Raw genomic sequence first — 19702 nt, 5'->3', positions numbered from 1 at the left:
GTGGTCGAGATGATTCAGTTTCCGTTACGCGGCAAATATGTGCTTTTACTTTTTTTTCATTTCCATTGAGGTACACACCTTTTATTGTCATCAAATTTGTTCCCTAGTACGTAGACGTCGGTTTGCAAACATTAATTACATCACTATAGTGTTGCTTTACCGTCAATAGGTGTGTGGGCGTAATTTTATTTGTCTCTGTGGGCGTACCGGTCTATCTATTTCATATATATATATATTCTGCTTGCTGTCGCGGTGGTAGGCTTAATAACATCGCTTTACTTGTCTGTTTGTCGTTCTTTCTGTTTCAGACACGGAGGAGTATATGCCCGTTTACGATTGTGTGTGTGCAACGCTTCCGCCATCTTTCATTGGGGGAGTTTCCATTGTCTTTCCTCTCCTGATGCCCATAAGCCGCTGGAAGAAAGGGAAATGTTATTCTTCTTGTTCGTACTTTATTTATTTGTTGTGTTTTCTTTCCCTGTTATTACCAAAAGAGCTGCCGGTGACTGGGACCTCCGTGTTGTTGATGTTATCGCTACTGGTCATAACGCAATCGTTATATTCGAGGTACGATAAAAATACGCATTTTTCGGATTCTTTACTGGAGGGTGCGGGGAGTTCAGCTAAGCTGAGGTGATGATCATTACGTGTGTATGTGTAAATCCGTTCCTTTCTTCTAATTGTGTTTTGCGCCTCACAAGCGTGTCTGTATGTGAAAAGGAAAGCGGTAGGGGGTAATGGGAGAGAATGTGTACAGAGAGGGAGAGGAAGAGTCCTGCCTACAGTGGCAGCAGTCTACATATGTGTTGGTTTTATTTTTTTTTTTCCTGCGTTCCATCTGTCCACAGAATTCACTGATTATCTTCAATACTGCCCTTGTGTTAGGTGCCCCGCCGTCGACGCGTTTATATTTAAACTTCGTTTCTCACCCTTACCCATCTTGTAATCACCTGTCTGTTTACCCGTGTGTGTGTAGGCAACCCTTACGACATAATTAGGGAAGGGGTACAGAAAAGAAAAAAGAGTACATTGGCTGGAGAGGGGAGTCAGTGAACCTGTGGGAAAGGGATTTTTTTACCCTCTTTCTATATTTTTGCGCCTCAGCGCTCACATCACTCCGCCTCTCAGCGATACGCAAGTTTATTTTGAGGTTGTGGTTGGTATTGTGTCGTTGTATAAAGTTTGTGTATTACTTATTTTTTAGTGTTTTGTCCTATGGACAAAGATTTAAGTTGCGTCTTGGATAAGTGGCGCCCACTTGTAGTCAGCGCCACGGCGGCCCTAGTGAAGAACGACCCACTACCTCGTGGTCTACCGCCTGTACAATCCAGTAGTGAGTCGAACCCGCAGCCTCGTGAGGAAGGGGCACGGAAATTGTTTGCCGCTGGTCCCGGTGCTTTTCCGGCTCCCACGAATCATGCTTGCGACATGACGCAGAGTGTGTGCGTTTATCCGGATCCCAACACTACAGTAGATCCTGTTAATACCAATTCTAATGCCATCGCGGCTACTGCTGGTAGTGCAACTATTACCGCGGCGAGAACTACAAGTGTGGTTGCCGCTCTCGCCACCGCCTCCACAAGCGTTGAAGTGGCAGGAAGACCGACTGTACCGCATGATGTGAAAAGGTGTGTTGCGACTGCAAATACTCAGAAACAATCTTTTAACAGTGGCGGAGGGAATGCTGAACGATTTACAGTGCAGACTGATGTGGCACTGCAGGGTTCTGACGGGGGAAGGCCTGTCGCTTCCTCTTCCTTACCTTCGTTTCCTGCACCCTCTGTGGGCTCTTCAGCACAACCGCTATCGGAATTGAAGGCAAATTTGTCGGAGGTGATAGAGGAAATCCACCGTCAAAGGAGATACCGTGATGATATGCTATTACGGGAGAATGAGGAGTGTGACACTAGCGAGGTCGTGGAGGAGGCTGACCGCAAATTGGCGGCACTAGAGGTGCTATTCGCCAACCTAAGACAACGGCAGCGAGAGCTTCTAGGACGTAACCCCAATGTCTCTCTTCCTCACGTCGTTGCCACAAGTAGTAAACCCCCCGGTTCTGTTTCTGGCACTTTGAGTTCTGCAAGTGGTGCGAATGGCACACGCGTTCCGCTTGATTCTAATGGCTTTTATTCAGCGGCAGTGCCTACTCAGGTCTCCGCTCCTGTATTTGTATCGCCCTCTCCGGGGTACGCTGGGGCGGCCTTCACCCATAGCGGGGAGCGTGGTATCGCACCCCACCAGCTTCCATCAGTAGTGGAGTCCAGTGGTGGTGCATTCGGTGAGGGAAATGGTGCTCACGATGCATTTGCTGCAGCGGGACGGGGTGGTGAAGTATTATCTGGTGTAGGGGCACTGCGCACAGCCACAGAAGAAGTGGTTGAAGGCAAGGTAGCTGTTTACTCCGCTCAGTTTAAAGGAGGCCATAACCCAAATCGCTTCACGTGGGAATCATGTGAGAGGGAGCTTCTGGACGCATCGCTGCACGGTTCCAACCAGGACCCTGTTAGCATCGCTAAAGCGTCCACGGGGGAGTTTTCCGGGGAGCATTATCCGTGGTCGGAAGAGCTGCGTCGAACCATGGTTGATGTTTTCGGTCTCCACAATTTCCGTTTCCTTCAGTTGGAGATTATGAATGCATGTATGGCCAATCGTGACGTGTTCGTGCTCTTGCCAACCGGAGGAGGCAAGTCTCTCTGCTACCAACTACCGGCGCTGTTACCAAATCCGGCGAAAGTCACCATTGTAATATCCCCCCTTGTTTCTCTGATTCAGGATCAGGTCTACGCGCTCCGCGCCTATGACCTTCCAGCCATGGCATTAACTGGTCAAACCTTAGATGCACCAAGGCGAGACCTCTTTAATGAGTGGAGTTCGGGCCGTATTGTTTGCACACTTGTGTATGTAACACCAGAATACTTCGGCCGCAGCGACCATTTCGTGCAGTCACTCAAAAGCCTCGAAAACCGTGGACTATTGAACCGATTTGTTGTGGATGAGGCGCACTGCGTCTCGCAATGGGGTCACGACTTCCGTCCGGATTACCGTAAGTTGGCGGCACTGAAGCACCACTTTCCCCAAGTCCCTATTTCCGCACTCACCGCCACAGCAACTGACACGGTGCAGAGGGACATCATACAGACACTTGGCCTTCACAATGCCGTCTCGTTCAAGGGTTCATTTAATCGACATAACCTTAAGTACTCCGTGCAGAGAATTACAAGTAAGGCGGGATCTACCGTGGCAGAAATTATTAAGAAAAATTTCCCCCCACGGTCTTGTGGCATCGTGTATTGTATTTCCAAGAAGGACTGCGAAGAGATGGCAGCAGTTCTACGGAAAGAGGGTATCCGCGCATCTTATTACCACGCTGACGCATCTGAGAAGAATGAAAAGCAGGAGCAGTGGACAAGGGACGAGCTGCAGGTTCTCTGCGCGACGGTTGCGTTTGGTATGGGGATCAACAAGCCCGATGTGCGTTTTGTCATCCATGCGGCTATGCCCAAGTCCATTGAGGGGTACTATCAAGAGAGTGGACGGGCGGGCCGCGATGGACTTTCATCAAAGTGCTTCTTACTCTTTGCAGCGGGTGACAGGCAACGCCATGAACAGATGATATGCGGTTCAAAAGATTCTCAAACTTCTATGCTTTCGTTGTGCCATATGGTGGGTTACACCTTGAATGATGTACACTGCCGGAGAATGCAACAGTTGAGTTACTTTGGTGAGCATGTCAGCGATCACTTTTGCCTAACAGCACCTGGGGATGTGGAGATTTGTGATAACTGCGCAAGCAGGAAAGAGGAGGGATGGGAACCTGAGATGATCGACGTCACGAGTATTCTTATAGACTTCTTCAACATTACCATATACATTGGCTCTCTAACTCAAAAACAGCTAATTGCAGTATACCGCGGCACGTCGGACGTCGGGAACATTGTGGAGAGACGCCTACGACAGAAGGGTGCCCCGCCAGAGTATCGTAAAGGTTCACGTCACTCCAAGGTGTTACTGGGACGTGTATTGAATGAGGGTATTACTCTAGGAGTGTTTAAGGCGCGATTCGAGCGGCTGACAGAGTTCGGAGTATGCGCATACCTTGACCCAGGGGATTCAGAGGGCATCAAAATTTTGAACAGTATGAAGACGGGACAACGGAAGATTCAACTTGTCGTACGGGGTGAGAAACGCGTGCGAGCTGATAGGGAACGTGAGTCGACGATGGCTTCCGATGCGGTGGCCGTTGGTGAACGCAAGGGTAAGTCGAATAAAAAGGACGCAGGGCGCAACCGAAAGTCCGCTTCAACTAGACGGGGTAGTGGGGAGCAGTTTGAAGATGATGAGGATGATGATGATGTAGCGGATGACCGGGCCAGAAGACCACAACTACGATCCAGCAGACATGCTGTTGCTAGAACTTCATCTAAGCGGAAAGGGGTCCGTGATAATGAGCTTATTCTGGGCGACTGTGAGGGTTTAGCTTCCACTTCTTTGACTGGCAGGTCTAGTAACAACACCGTTGTTATTGATGACGTCACCGATGGCGATGCTTCAAGCCTTTCCGAAGCGAATTCTTCCTCATCACAGGCGTCGCCTTCTTGTGTGGAAGTGATACAACAACTGGGAAGGAAACGCAGTCGAGCCAATAACAACTCCAGTGATCGATCGACTGAGTCGCCACCGGCACTCCCATCTCGAGTGACGGGCGCTGCCACAGGCCCCCTTCGCGACAAGGGGAAAAGGCGTACAAGTAAAAGCAAAAGTGCGAATGCGTTGGGATCTAAATCGTTCACACTTGCTGACGCACAGTTGGAGAACATTAAGGCTTCCTTTCTTTTGGAGCTGGAAGCGCTTTTGCGAAAGCTGGCTGAGAACTCTGATGGAGGTCGGAAGTACCACGTGATGAGTAGGAAGACTATGGAAACGTTGGCAGCCACGCTCACCGAGCAAGGGTGGGGTTCTGTGAGCCAGTTCAGCGATTTGGAAGGCTTTGGTAAGAACAAAGTGAAAAAGTTTGGTGTCGATATATTGCGACTGTACAGGAAGTTCCGTAATGAGCACATTGGAGATGTCGGCTTGTTGACAGGGTTGGAGGAGGACATGTTGTTACAGACGACTACTGTGATAGCGGACCGGCACCGCCTCTCACGTGGATCGCCGAGTGCGGGTCGAACTGTTGACGAAAGTGAAGAAAATACGGGAGAGCATACCCCATGGAAAGGCAACAAGCCCCCACTGCTTCAGGGTTCAGTCACGCCATCAGATTCAGATGTCACCCCGCAGAAGACGTCTGTGACGACTCCATACCAGCAGGGGTCGCCAGGCGGAGACCCCGTCAGAGAGGGATCATTGCCCACTGGATCAGCGCCTCAAGTGCCGATGGGAAGGCCGTCAGCACCAAAGAAAACGATGTTCAAGATGATGGCAGCAGCACCTACAAATGCGGAGCCACAGCCGAGCCAGCAGCTGTTGAATAACCCCACGCTGGAGGGTAACACGCTAAATGAGTGTGAGTTGCCGATTCGCCGCACCCCATTGGCCGAATCTCCAGAACTTTTATCAAGTTATACGCAAATGGCAACCCCGCTTCCACTTCCAGGGCAATCAAACAGACAATCTCCATCAGCAACCGCGTTCGAGTGTGCCTCGCGGGGCGGGAACGCGTGTCTACCGCACCCGGAAGAGCAGCAGCCCAAAGTAGATATTATGAGTGTGGACTACTTAATGCAGATGTGCGATGAATCCCTAAAGCTTAACGCATTAGGGCCTCCGGCAGGTGTAGTGCCATGGGCTTCACCTGATCCGGTTCTTCAAAAGCCGAGACGTGATACTCCCCCAGAAGTCTTCACAGTTGATTCGCAGTGAGATGCCAGTTCATAGCCTTATCCTTCCAAGATCAGAAGTCACTTTTTTTAGCAGGCGGGTGTGCAGAATCGTTGCGGTTGTAACTCAACGATGTGTGTGTGTGTGTGTGTGTGTGTGTGTGTGTGTGTGTGTGTGTGTGTGTGTGTGTGTGTGTGTGTGTGTGTGTGTGTGTGTGTGTGTGTGTGTTTTCATTTGAATTGTGGGTGTGCAAGGCAGAAGAACGTAATAACTCGTTACCGCTGAATTCTGAAGATGTTTTAATAAAATAAAACACCATTACGTGATTGCCCTTACGCACCGCTGCACTGGCGCAGGTTCTGGTGGATGTCTTATTGGATGGGTTTCTCTTGGGGCTTTTGTTGTTGCCGTCCAGGAATGCAGGCCAGTACCTGGATTCATGTTTGATTTCTCCACAAACTCACTAACACTCGTTGAGTTCTTGTATTTTTCTATGAAACTTGTTACTTACTCTCGCTCAGCCATAATTTTTATGTGTTTGTTTGCGTCCATTATGTTTGTTTTTTACTGTGAGAGTTACGAGGTGGAGGACATTTGTGCCAACTGCCTTGCCACTGAGTGACCTCGCGCAACGTGAGACACTGCCTCTTTATCCCTTTTTTTTCCAGTCCAAATACGGTTCCTTCCTGGTTTTCTCTGTGCGGGGCGTGCATGTGTTTCAGCGCGTTGTGTGTGTGTGTGTAGCACTCTGAATGGTGTTTCTTCTCTCCACATCATTGCGTGTGTCCACCAACGACTAAACATGAACAAATTTATGTGCGTACGTGTTGTTTTATGCGTTCGCTTTTGGGTGAGTCTACTACTTTTCTTTCATTTTTGCGCGCTTGCTTAATTCTTGTCGTTTCATTCATGGCGTACAATAATTTAGGTGTACGTCGTCTTGTGTTTGTTGTGCCCCCGTAGCAAGGGACACTTCAAATCCCCAAAATTAGTGACAGTGCAAGGTTGTGTCGCCATCAACTTGCATCGAGGGAGGAGGAAAAGGAGGGGGAATACATATTTCAACAATGATTAAGGCTGTTATAATCATTAATATGGTCGGGAAGATCCGGCTCCTGAATGTGTATGAGAAGGAGATTCCACTTAGTGTGCAGCAGGAACTGGTGCAGCGTGTTCATTCCCTGATTTCCCGTCGTGGTGCCGACTTGTGCAACTTTGTCGACAACTTCCGCGAGTGGCCAACACCCGATACTCGCGTTGTGTACCGACACTATGCTACGCTCTGTTTTGTATTTGTTGTTGATAGTAGCGAGTCTCAGTTGGCGATATTAGACCTCATTCAGGTTTTCGTGGAAGTACTTGATCGTACCTTTGAAAATGTGTGCGAGCTTGATCTCATATTTCATTCTGACAAGGTGCAGTTACTTCTGATGGAAATGGTGATGGGCGGAATGGTATTGGAAACTTCGAGGGAAGAGGTGCTGCGGGCTGTGTGTGATATGCAGCGGCTTGGGAACACCAAAACAGGCATGGGATCATCATCTAGTGGCTATCATTACTAATTTACACATGGGAGACCCCAGTACGTTGTGCTGGAGCGCAGTTATTTGCGTTTACCCATCACTTCACCACACTGAACCCCTGTGTTGCACGGGGGTTTATCGACCGCCCCACGTACGATTGGTATCAGCAACCGACCTGCTAGTTGGTCTCTCTACCTGTATCACTTGCAACATGCTGGGGCCATTGACCTGGTTTATGTTCGTTGGCACATGATGAGCTTCTTTTCTATTGCGTCACCCTTATTCTGTGCGACGCTCGTTCCTCCAGACTCCGTTGTGTGTGAACGCTCGTTAACTCAATGTTGGGTTGGTACGCTGAAGACTCTCCTGAAAGTTTTTTTTTCTTTATTCCACCCCCTCCCTTGTTGCATTCTTTCTCTATGTACTCTCTTCATCTTGCCTTTTGGGCCTGCCTTCCTTACTAGTAGATTGTGTAAGGCAATTAGTGTGCTCCACGCGTGGAATGGCTGCCGCCCCGGCGGAGCTTATTCTCCAAGAGTTAGATGCCGTGCTGCACCGCGCCAACAAAACGCAATCAGAACTCTATCAGCGGGTCGCCGTCATTGGCGAACGCATCCGCTCCCGTCAAGTGCTCACACGTGCAGATGAGCTTACTCAACTTGCGCGAGCCGATATTCTGCGTCGTTGTCGCGCCATTCAACAGGGACGCAACAAACTGCTCCAAACGCTTCGACACGCCGCGTCCCTGTTGGCAACCGGTGACGTTAACAACTTGTGCGGCCGGTCCAACACGGATGCGGTTCTTTCCACCATCAATGAGGCAGCGCAGGTGGAGCATTCGTTGTCTCGATGGCAGCAACCATCACTTAACATCGAGGCGTGGCGAAATGTTGTGAGTTCGGGGCCACAGGATGACATGGCAATGGAACGGTTATTGCATCCGAGCGGTCCGCGATCCGGCGGTGACGGTAACGAGCTCCCGGGGTGGATATATGTCCCGTGTATCTGCAGTATTGTGGATTATTGTCGCGTGAAAAAAATGCCTTCAGCGCCGGGTGGTAGTTGCGGCGGCAGCAGCGGCAATGGGAAGCGAAAGGCAAAGGGTGACAACAGCCTAGAGGAGGGTCACCGTGGCGGTGAGGAAGGCAGCGATGTGGACGGTTTCGGGAGTAACAGTGAAGATGTGGTCAAGGAAAGTAAAATAGCGTTATTGATGCTTCAGGCCGCCGCCACTGCGGTCGACGAGCTAATTCAGCGCACTGAAGATGAGCAAGCAGCAGCTGTGGGCAACGGCACAAGTAAATGTACAGACGAGGAGGAGGAGGAGGCAAAGGAAAAAGCTGTGGAGGAGAAACGGCTTCGCGTATGCATTGAGATTGCCGCTAAGGCCGCGGCGTACACGCATGCTGTGAAGGCACTCAGCGCTGGTGAAGACAGCGCCCTTTTCGATGGTGTTTCCGATGCCGCTGCCACCGTAGCAAGTCTGGTGTCTCTCCCATCTTCTGCTGCAGCATCGCTTACTCACGGGGTGCCCGTGGAGTTACTCGTGCTTCCACCAATGGAATCTTTGTTTTATTGTATCGCGTACACTGTAGGCGCTGCGATTCTGCGAGACGAGCAGAATGAACTGCGACTGGCTGCACCCGGCACAGCTGGGTTGGGTGGCGGTGGTGAGGTTGGTAACTATACGGAGAGTGATGGTGGATATGGTGGCGGATCCTGTGCTACTGCTTCCGCTGTTGCCTGTAACGAGGAAGAGGAAGTGGCGCCGCTGGATGGAATTACTGCGGGGTGGAGAGGGGACTGGGAAATGTGGTTGCAGCGCAGTAGCGGTGCGGACTGCAGTTTCTTGGGTCCACGACTTTTGCAGTATTTGTTGGAGTATGTTTTCTTCCCTACGGGGTCTGCCGGGCATGTTGGGACGGTATCCGTTGCACCTGAGGCAATGAGGCGTTGGTTGATGCTGGCATGCGGTGGTGAGGCCGGGGTAGATGGAACTGTCGACACAATGATGTCTCTCTTTATGGGACAATGATGGGGACATTTTGCGTCTGTGAGGATGAGAAAAAGAAAAAGAGAAGAGATTGCTTCTCCGCGGTTTGTCGGTCTGCTTGCAGAGTTTCGTGGTTTACCGCTCGTGACGGATGTTGTCTAAGCAAAGATAACGTGTAAAGTGTACCCAACGCAATGAGGATTGTGGACGGTTCAGCGTTGTCTTCCTCTCATGCGGTCAGTTTTCTTCGTTTTGCTTTCCCCGCACAAACACGTGCACAAGGGCCGATGGATTAACCGTGAGCTGCTGTTTTTCAGTGTGTGCTCCTCCATGCAACAGACAACATCAAAGCGGTGGCACGAGCGCAACCTTCCCTCTATGGCAAGTATTTTCATCTGCTATATTGTTCGTAGGCGTTACCGGGCGTTTTGACCCTTGACGTCCATGGAGTGTTTTGCTTTGATTCCGTCCTGTTACCTTACTACTCTGATTCTCTTTGTTACCTTTGTTTTTTTTATTTCACGTATGCACCGTCACGTTTTTTAAATTGGAACCCGCTGCACTACTAAAGCATCGACTGCACCAAGGTGAACAGACCGAATCAAGTGAACACGAGTGAAACTAACAAGAATCAAAGAAGCACTCATAAGAAGGAAAACCGCCATATCACACAAATAAACTAGATAATACGGCAAAGCATTTCCTGAGAAGTGCGTGAAAAAAGAGCGAACAAAGAGCAGAGGCGACAAAAGAAGGAAGGATTTTTATTTGGAGAAGTAATTATCTTCCGCAACCATGACGACGATGCAGAGGGTAGACGCGATGTTGGGACGGTTTGACCGCAAGTCCCCACGCGCGAGCTACGCACAGATCTGCGAGGAGATGGGAATTAACCGTCAGAGGCACGTCTCGCTCCTACTCAGTGATGCACCACGCGACTGGGATAAGCACCGTGTGATTGACTGCTCCAAGTGTGTTCTCGGTGCGAAGGGTTGCTTGGCCGTATTGCCGCTTGTACTTTGCAGCCGTTCGCTCCGCCGTGTCTCGTTCAGTGGCTGCCACGTCACGGATGAATTTGTCTCTGAACTTGCCGAGATCCTGCAGGACCATCAATCGATTCGAAGCATTGACGTGAGCAACAACCCACTTGTGACGGTATGCAGCGCGAGCCCCATCATTAGAATGTTGCGCGCTAACAAGAATGTCGTTCGGTTTTGTGTGGAGGACACCCACATTGGTACTAATGTCATGAACATTATCGACGACCTCTGCGATAAGAACCAGAATGAGGTGGCCAACTACTACGCCGATGACTACTTCCGTATGAAATATCTCTTCAACTATCTCGACGGTGATGCCTCCGGATGGGTATCAATGCGCAGTCTGGTGCTTAATGCCCCATTCCCTGTCCTTCAGGAGCAGTTGATTGAGAGAATAGCGGCGAAGCGGCCAAAGAAGCGCTCCAACGGTACAATTTCTGTCAACACCTTTCTTGAGCTTGTCTACTTCAACTACAAAACGGACGTGGAGATTGCCCGCCGCATGGCTGAAACGGATGTTGAGTACCGTAATATTATCCTTAACTGGAAGCACCTCCTCGATGCCATGGATTCACCGGAGGGCGAGCCTGAAGGAAAGAAACAGAACGACGATGAGGAGGATGAGGAAGAATTCGCCGAGTTGGAAGACCCCGAAGAAGAAAACGAAAAAGTTCCGCTCCCTGGTAAGCTCCCTATTGTTCCGCCCGCCGATTTCCACCGGCTGCGTATCCGCAGCGTTGAGTTGACACCTGCTGAGGCTCGCGGGATTATTGCTCTGGCGGTAAAGCTCCAGATCGATGCTGACGCCCGCAACGAAGAGGAGGAGAGCACCACTGAGCCCCGAAAGGAAATAAAACTTACATACCAATGTCTTCGCCGGGCATACCGCACCATTTCGCAGCCGCAACCGCTCCCTCGACGTTTCCGCTTCCTTAAGGAGCACGGTGAGGATTACGTCCCACCCATGATGCGCGCGGGGTCGCGGCTCATCAGTATTTCCAAACTGTCCTTCCTTGACAGTCATTCTTCCAATGCCAGTTTTGATGCCAATGAAACTATGGAGGAATCGGTCCTCGATGGTGACGAGAACCGAACGCGCTGGTGGGCCCTCCCTCCTGCAATGGTGCGGCTCATTTCAAAGTTCTTCAACGATCGGGCGGCGGAGCTGCCGAAGCGACGGCAAACAACTCTTGCCATATCTCCACGAACGCAGCGTGACCTTGCTATGGAAAAGACAACTATTCCTGTCCCCTTGTTCCTTTCAGCGGAGTTCACGACTGACCTTGAGACGTTGAAGCCGCGGTTGCTCACTGACCGCTTCCTGCAATACGGTATTCCCATCGAAGAATCTACCATCACACTGCAGGAGATGGTAAACTGCCTCAATGAGTACTACCTAGAGGCGTCGGTTGACAAGCGACTCTCCGTAAAGGCCATCCGCATGATGACGATGCCAGATGCCGATGGCGCAGCGGATTCTAATAAGGGTTCTTTGGACACGGGCTCTGTCCCCAAGATCACTTTGGATAAATCGCAGATCTCTAAAGCCTCCACTGATACGGCAGCCTTCGCACCTTAGGAAGATCTTGGTCTGTACAAAAGTCCCTCCTCCTGCCAGCGCGCTGTCCCCCGCTTCTTCCCTTTCAGCTGTCACCGCGCGTAATGAAGTGGTATTGGTGTGTATAGGGAACAAATTAAATAAGTAAAGCCTACCAGTATGCGGGCTGCGGCTAGCAGAATGGGTTAAGAATGAATACGTGGACAGGTGTGTGTGTGTGTGTGTGTGTTGGGGGGAAGTGTGAGGGTTTGGGCGACAAGAAGGAAGGGTAATTGATCCATGGCAGAACAGGGCAACCGACTGCGATATCGGAGTGAAAGGAGGAAGGAGGACAACGGATGCGTGTATGTGTACCGTTCATTCACATCTCAATGTATAGTCTTCATGAGCCAAGCCAAACGTGAATGCCAGGTCAGGGAGAAGAGAGAATAAAAGAATGTGAAAGAAGCATAATCAACAAAGAAAAGAAACAAGGAGGAGACAAATTCATGACAGAGAAAGACGGAAAAGGGAGAGGGGAGAGGGGAGTAGTGGTGCTTGGTTTGTGCCTTAGGAAGGAATGAGTGTAATTTTGATGTAAACAGTGTGGTACATTTTCGCGATTCTTTACACACATCGCGCATATTTATGCCCAACACGAATGATATTATGTATTGTGGTGGTGAACAGAGTGTAAGTAGAGGTGATGGGGCTAATGGACCGAAGGGGCGCCCAACAGCGGTTCAATCACGCCAACCACACACTTCTCTTTCATTCATTCGGTTCCTCCTTTTTACCTATTCATACAGCTTTTACCCGCCTGTACTGTCACTGTCACTGCTATTGTTTTCTTTTTTTCATATGTTTTCTTTTTCAGTCCCTACCACTGCGTCACACTTTGTATGTATTAATGTATGCCGTGGCCGGGGTGTAGTGAGCCCATGGTCAATAGTGTATCAGTGCCTCTGCGGATGGCGCTTTCGTTGCCAGAAAACTTTCATGTATTAGTTGTACACATGCCGCATAATTGTTTTTATACTTTGTGTGCACACACAGTCTGTTTAGATGTGCTTGTGGGTTTCCGTAACCTATTGCAAGCTGGAGGTGTTAACCATCTTCCGCTTGTCCCCGTCATCGGTTAATGCGGCTAGCAGCTAGTACATTTCAATTTTTTTTCTTTTTTCATTCTTTTTGTATTTTCGACTGATTCCCCTTTACACAACCAAAACCTGCAACCCAATACGTAGGTAATTAAAAGTTCAGGTGAAAAAACACTTTCAGCGAGCAAACAAGTAAAGAAAGTTACAAGAAAGAATAAAGAAAAGGAGGTGAGCTCGTTCCAAAAGAAGTTGACGTGTCGATCTTCACCACTACACGCGCATCCCGAAGTAGCAGGAAGGAAGAGAGGACTTCAGCGAAATATTACAAACGGAGGCACGACTGCCACCCTGACGACCCGTTGGCTGTTTGGTTGCACCTAGAAAACAAGGGTGTGTAAAGAAAAGAGAAGGGAAATGACAGACCACCAAGTCATCTGCAAAGATCTACCCTCGCTGGAAAGCAACGCGGTAGGGATCGAAGACTTCTGCTGGTACCCCTCTATGAATCCGTCACGATCTGGTGAGCGTTACATGAGTCCCTCCACTGCTGGTGGGAGTCCCTCTCTACCGATATTAACCCCCAGCGATTTGTTAATGATGCATGACAGCTGGGACGCTCCCAACCAGACGGACAGCCCGTCGACCCAATGCACTCGAAGCCACGCCGCCACCAAACCACCCTTTACCACGCCGGAAACCCCAATTCCCACCGCGGTCGGTGTTCCTAAACCTGCCACTACAGTCTCAAATCATGCCATTGCCGCAGGCTGCGTTCCTCTAGCTGGTACGGCAACCCTATCTCCATGCGGCAGCGATGTAAGCTTGGGACATCGAATGGAGTTCGCGGTGCCTATAGGAGGCGTGCCATCGGTGAACCCTCCATCTCCCTTTGCGCATCAGTGCCAGGTATCGGAGCTGCTTAGTGGCCCAGACTCTCAAAACGTGTTCGCATGCCTCCGATGGAAAGATGGACCGCTGGATATCAACGACGCTGCCGAGAGTGAAGGCGCAGACGATGATCAGTCGAGTCACTATCTGTGGTCGTCTGGATGTGTGACGTATCCCACCTTTGGGAACGGCGAGTTGATGAGCAGTAGCGTCGACGAGTCTCTAACATGTCCTCCCAAGAAGCAGCACCACGGGGGGCAACCTCAACATCAGGATGTTCAGGGGACCAAAGATAACAACCATCAACGAGTCCCCGATTGCTCGGAAGATGCAATTCGCAGCAACCTCTTCATATCGGGATTGCGGCACAGTGTGACGGACAGCGGCCTACACGAACTCTTCTCTCCATTTGGAAGCATCGAGTCCGCCAAGGTGATGCTGGACATTCACACCGGGAGAAGTCGTGGGATCGCATTTGTGAAGTTTGTTCGACTCTGCGACGCTCAGCGCGCGGTTGAGGCGCTCAACGGTTCAATCTTCTGTGGTGAGACCATCACCGTGAGAGTTGCTAAACCCAACGCCGCTTACCGACCAGGGGCTCCAACGAACAAAACATTCGTACGGAACGTTCCACTCAGCGCCAAAAAAGAGGACCTCGTGTCCCACTTCAGCAAGTACGGGCAGGTAGTGGAAGTGTCCATTCATGGCGATACGGCCCAATGCTCAACAAACAAGAAGCGAAACGTCGTATTCATTACGTACACCACCAAAGAGGCTGCGGCTTGGGCGGCACAGCAAACTCATACGACGATGCCATTTCCTGATTGTGAGGGTATCCCGCTGCTCGCTAAAGTAGCGGAAGATTCCGCCCACCGCATTGAGCGTTTAGCTCGTCGTGGTTCTTCTGGTAAGCAGGCGAGTAACAGCAGTAAAGCGGTAAGTGGCGATGCAAGTCCCCAAACCGCACATCTACCACCAACCCCTCCTTTAGCAGTCAGCCAGCAACACCCTCACCAGCAGTCACTACTACAATTTCAGCAACAACAGCAACAACATGACCTTCAGCAACAACTATTCCTACAACAACAGCAACAGCAGCAAGCGCTTCAGCAGCAGCTGTTTATGCAACAACAACAACAGCAGCAGCAGGCATATACAAGCGGTCTCATCTCCTCCAAACTCCCTCAGGCCTTTGGTACATGCGCCGGGGCTCCTTCACTTGTTATGTCACCGCCCGGCCTCTACAGCTCAGAACCGTACACCGCACCAACCCCCAGCTTTGGAGTTCAACAGGGACTTTACGCAACACCGCTTTTTCCGCTTCCCGCTGGAGCAACCGCTGGAGGGCAAGTTGTTATTTTGGGTCCCAACCGGCAACTTCAGCCGGCGGTGATGTGCCCACCAACCCCCCAACCGCAATCCACCGTCATGTATTATATGCCGGGTGCTCAAGTTCCGATGCAAATGCCCATCACTGCAGAGCGGTTACAACACGTAACACCGACTCCCACCATGCGTGTAGGTTGAGAATTGACGAAACAAGCAAAAGAAGTAAGTTGTGGCACTGAGATGAGTTAGCAGTGGGTAAGGAAAAAGACAAGGAAGGGGGCAGTAGCAACGATAATAATATTATTGTTATTATTGTTATAGTTATGGTAGCTGTTGTTGTTGCTATCACGCAGGGAAAACATGGTAATATATATATATATATATATTTATATATTTATATATTTATAGGTTTATGTACGCATTCGAATATGCATCTGTGCATGTATATTGAAGAGAGAAAAGTCTTACGGGTGCGTTCGAAAATTCAAAAAAAAACGCATGATGGTACATTTACCTATCTGATGAAGCAGTTTATCAAAGGAAAGATGACCTGAAGACGAAAACAGCAACAACAGCAGAAGAGAAAAAAAAAGGAAGGGAAAAGCATCATTTACCGGGAGGAAAAGAGAGAGGAGTTCGGCTAGTTAGTCTTTCATATACGTCGTATACTATCGCAAAACAGAGAAAATGTGTGAGGGAATAAGGGAGCGAGCGCACACGAATGCATTTAAAATATGTAAATGTGAATGCTTATAATATTTCTACAATATATTCCTGCAGTGCTCCCGTGCTTTCCCCTCCCTTTTCTCTCTCGCCGCGTATTCAAACAGGGGAAAAAACATTCACTCCATTCGTTATTATTATTATTATTATTTACATTTCTCTCTCCACACTATCAGTTCCCATACATCCACGCTGATAAATAAATAAACGTGCATATATATATATATATATATATATATATATATATATTTTGCCTTTGCCTTTGCCTTTGTTTATTTATTTGTTTGTTTTTGTATGTTGTATCCCTCTTCCTCATCCTCCCGCTTTCTATATTGCAGCCATCTCACATCCGCTCATTCAGTTATGCCTTTTTTGTTTTTTTTTTCGCTTTAACCTTTAATTTGTACGAATGACGGACAACTGAAACCGCACGCCGTGGCGGTAAAAAAAAAAAAAAGGAGGAATTCGAGGAATGATGTGGAAATTTTGTGTTTGTATGCTTTTGAGGAGGTGTGGGATTCACCGGTATTACTATGATTATGATTATTATCATTATTATTGGTATATTTCTTTTTTTTTCCTGTTAGCACCTCCATCCTTTTTTGTTGCTGCTTTGGTTTGCTTTTTTTTTTTTGACTTTTACTTTTAAACTTTGTTACGTTTATTCTATCGAGAAGTAAAATGCTTTCCCTCCCTCCCTTTCTCGCTTATTTTGTATTTATTTGTGTTTGTGTTTGTATTTGACTTTACACTTTTCCTACTCTTTCTTCCAGTCATGAGCCATCCGTGTTTATTATTTTTTTTTTTGCAACTGGACTGACAACGTTACATTACATTACATTCCCTTCATCCCCCTTTTTTTTTATTGTCATTATTATTATTATTACTACTACTACTATCATCATCATCATCATCATCACCATTTTTGATTTTTTTTGTTTATTTTATTCGACTCAAACATTTGTCTTTTTTTTTTCTTTTTGCCTTTTTATTTTGTTTGTGTTTCATGTGTGTCTGCATGAAGCTCTCCTTAAAACTTTTTCTTCCCCAAAACAGTGTAATGCAGCACTGTTCTCCTTCTTTATCTATTTCTTTTATTTCTTTTAGTTTAAAAATCACTTCTTTCCCTCTCCTTTGTTTTACATATTTGCTCCTCTTCTTCTTATCTCTGTGTTTTTGTTTTGTTTTTGTTTTGTTTTGTTATTTGGTTTCACTTCTTTTTTCTCCTTTCCCCCATCCTCCATGGCATTACACCAAATAATTAACGTAACATTTACGCGTATTACTGGAGGGGAGGGGAATATGCGATTGACAAAATAAATAAACACGGGAGTGGGATGTGCCGTGTGTGAAAATTAAAAAGGAATAAAATAAAATAAAATCTTCCAGCATTAAATATAACAATAAAGAGAAATGAAAAGTAAATATTGACGAATAATGCACGGTAATCACGATAATAATAGCAATGATGATGACAACGACTTTATTTAATACGGCTGGGCCATTCGGGACGAATATTTTGTTGTATTTATATTATATGTATATTCATGAATATTTCTTTGCTATATATATATATATATATTGTTTTTTGCCTTTTGTCCCATTTATTTTTCTTTACGATTCCTTTCATTTATTTGCAATGCAGCGCTTTCCTCCACCATTATTATTATTATTATCATTATTTTAGAAAATAAAAATCCTTTTCCTTTCCTTTTCCTTTTCCTTTTCCTTTGTATTTCCCCTTTCTCTTTTTAGTTTTCTTTCCTTTCTTCCGCACCATTTCGTTACTGGCGCCTTTTTTTTTCTCTTTCTTTTCCTTTTTTTTTTTTTCCTTCTCCCCCTTTCTCCTTTCTCCTTTCCCCTTTCCCCTTTTGTTTTTGTTTTTTTGTGTCAATAAAAAGATGGCAACAGGAAAAGAGGAAGGGGGGGGGAAACGAAAAGTAGAAAAATGTTTTGTTTTGTATTATTTATTTATTATTTTTTATCTTGTGAGTGCATATGAGAGATGATAATATTTAATATATATATATATATATATATATGAGAAGAATAAGTATATGAATGAAGATACTCCCATACTTACAAGTAAAAAAAAAAATCATTAACAGAAAAATATTTGCCATTGACTGCCGAGGCAACACAAAAAAGTAATGAAAATAAAACGGAAAGAAGAAAAAAAAAAAGAACAAATGATGGAATGAAATATAAAAATTAAAAGTGAACGAAAAGAAAAGAAAAGTAAAAAAAAGGTGTAAATTTTGTGATTGGGCAGCATGTGATTGTTTGTTTGTTTGTGTGACTCTCGCGCTTATTTTTCTCACTTATTATTATTATTACTATTGGATGAGCGATCGTGTTTATTTGGTTTCTTTTCTTTTCCTTTTAATTAATTTGTTTGGCTTTAGTTTGCGCCGACACAATTTCCTTTCTCAGTTAAAACTCAATTAATTGGGCCATATTCCGTTTTTCAACCAATTATTTTATTTTATTTTTTTAAAAAAAAGAAAAAAAAGAACAAGGTGAAAACAGATGTGAAATCGCTAAGAAGCATGTGAAAATAATTTAGATGAAATTAAAGCTAAAAGAAAAAAAAAAGAAAAAAGAAAAGAAAGAGGGGAGGAAAAAAAAAGAAGTTAGAGGAATGACTTCAAATGTTTGTTGCTCTTTCCACTCATGACTTGACGTGTGCATAATGCCAACATATTAAAATGTACAAATTTAATGTAAATAGAAATAAGAAGAAAACGACATGAACATAAATAAATAAATAAATGAGCGACTGGATGAATGCGCATGTCTGACAAACTTACAATGAAACATTAATATGATGGCGATGATGACATCTTTTTTTTTCCTTTTTGTAAGAGATATGAAGCATAGTAATCACTCCGGTTCCCTTCTTTTTTTTTTTTGTTCTCCCCCCCTCTTATTCCTCTTCCTTTTTTTAATTTATTTGTCTACTTATTTATTTATTTATCATTTTTTTTCCTTTTTCATGTGAGAGCTTATTTACTTGTATGAATGAATGGAGGAGCGAGTAAAGGTATGCATTTACATTTACATTTACATTTACATTTACATATGAAAATGTAAATGCATGAATTAAAGAGAAAGAGAAAGAAAAAAGAAAGAAAGAAATGAGAACTTAAGATGGTGAAGTTTTCTACTTTGAGGTTATGGAAATGGGAAGAAACGTTTTTTTTTTTTCCATGCCGCACAAAATAATGGTAATAGTAATAATAATTATTATGAGTGTGATGATTACGATTATGATGATTTAAAGTAGAGAGGTACGCAAAAGATACAAATAAAAGGAGGGGAAATATGTACCTCGCATGGGCACAGTTTTTTTTTTTTTTTTCCCCCATTCCCTTTAAAAAAAAAAAAAAATTGTCTTTATTCAGTCATTTTATTTCTTCATTTATTTCATTCGTTTTTTATTTTATTCCTTTATTTCCTTTTGCTTATTCCATTTTATTTCACTTCTCTACTGTGTGCCGTCGACAAGTTTAAAATAAAACAACAAAAAAAAACAGAAGACAAAAAAAAATCAAAAAATAAACAACCAACATCCCAAATTCATGTGCATTTAGCGGGTAGTAAAACTCACAAACCCCCGTGTTAAAATGTAATATACATTATTTATTCCTTCATTATTATTATTATATATAGTAATTGGTTGATTGATTGTTCGGTTATATAGCCGTTTAAGAGGTGAAAAAAAAATTCTTTTTTTATGGGCTTATTCA

General features: G+C 46.1%; 6 protein-coding genes across 6 annotated transcripts; all 6 read left to right on the top strand.

The window, feature by feature from the left end:
• Positions 1 to 1215: 1215 nt before the first annotated feature.
• On the top strand, positions 1216 to 5862 carry TbgDal_VIII6870 (ATP-dependent DEAD/H DNA helicase recQ, putative; the record flags this gene model as incomplete). The annotated part of the gene is made up of 1 exon (XM_011777717.1): positions 1216 to 5862. One exon carries the CDS (start codon positions 1216 to 1218, stop codon positions 5860 to 5862), a length of 4647 nt encoding a protein of 1548 aa, XP_011776019.1.
• Positions 5863 to 6887: 1025 nt separating this feature from the next.
• On the top strand, positions 6888 to 7382 carry TbgDal_VIII6860 (clathrin assembly sigma-adaptin protein 3,putative; the record flags this gene model as incomplete). Its single annotated transcript, XM_011777716.1, has 1 exon — positions 6888 to 7382. One exon carries the CDS (start codon positions 6888 to 6890, stop codon positions 7380 to 7382), a length of 495 nt encoding a protein of 164 aa, XP_011776018.1.
• Positions 7383 to 7845: 463 nt separating this feature from the next.
• Positions 7846 to 9378, top strand: TbgDal_VIII6850 (hypothetical protein, conserved; the record flags this gene model as incomplete). Its single annotated transcript, XM_011777715.1, has 1 exon — positions 7846 to 9378. One exon carries the CDS (start codon positions 7846 to 7848, stop codon positions 9376 to 9378), a length of 1533 nt encoding a protein of 510 aa, XP_011776017.1.
• A 753-nt stretch (positions 9379 to 10131) lies between these two features.
• TbgDal_VIII6840 (hypothetical protein, conserved) lies at positions 10132 to 11955 on the top strand (the record flags this gene model as incomplete). Its single annotated transcript, XM_011777714.1, has 1 exon — positions 10132 to 11955. One exon carries the CDS (start codon positions 10132 to 10134, stop codon positions 11953 to 11955), a length of 1824 nt encoding a protein of 607 aa, XP_011776016.1.
• A 606-nt stretch (positions 11956 to 12561) lies between these two features.
• Positions 12562 to 12921, top strand: TbgDal_VIII6830 (hypothetical protein, unlikely; the record flags this gene model as incomplete). Its single annotated transcript, XM_011777713.1, has 1 exon — positions 12562 to 12921. One exon carries the CDS (start codon positions 12562 to 12564, stop codon positions 12919 to 12921), a length of 360 nt encoding a protein of 119 aa, XP_011776015.1.
• Positions 12922 to 13427: 506 nt separating this feature from the next.
• Positions 13428 to 15428, top strand: TbgDal_VIII6820 (RNA-binding protein, putative; the record flags this gene model as incomplete). Its single annotated transcript, XM_011777712.1, has 1 exon — positions 13428 to 15428. The coding sequence occupies one exon, from the start codon at positions 13428 to 13430 to the stop codon at positions 15426 to 15428; it is 2001 nt and encodes a 666-aa protein (XP_011776014.1).
• Between the last annotated feature and the right edge of the window lie 4274 nt (positions 15429 to 19702).

The sequence above is a fragment of the Trypanosoma brucei genome, chromosome 8, assembly GCF_000210295.1.
Source record: "Trypanosoma brucei gambiense DAL972 chromosome 8, complete sequence".
NCBI lineage: Eukaryota > Euglenozoa > Kinetoplastea > Trypanosomatida > Trypanosomatidae > Trypanosoma > Trypanosoma brucei.
This window is presented reverse-complemented; position numbering and strand designations above follow the sequence as displayed.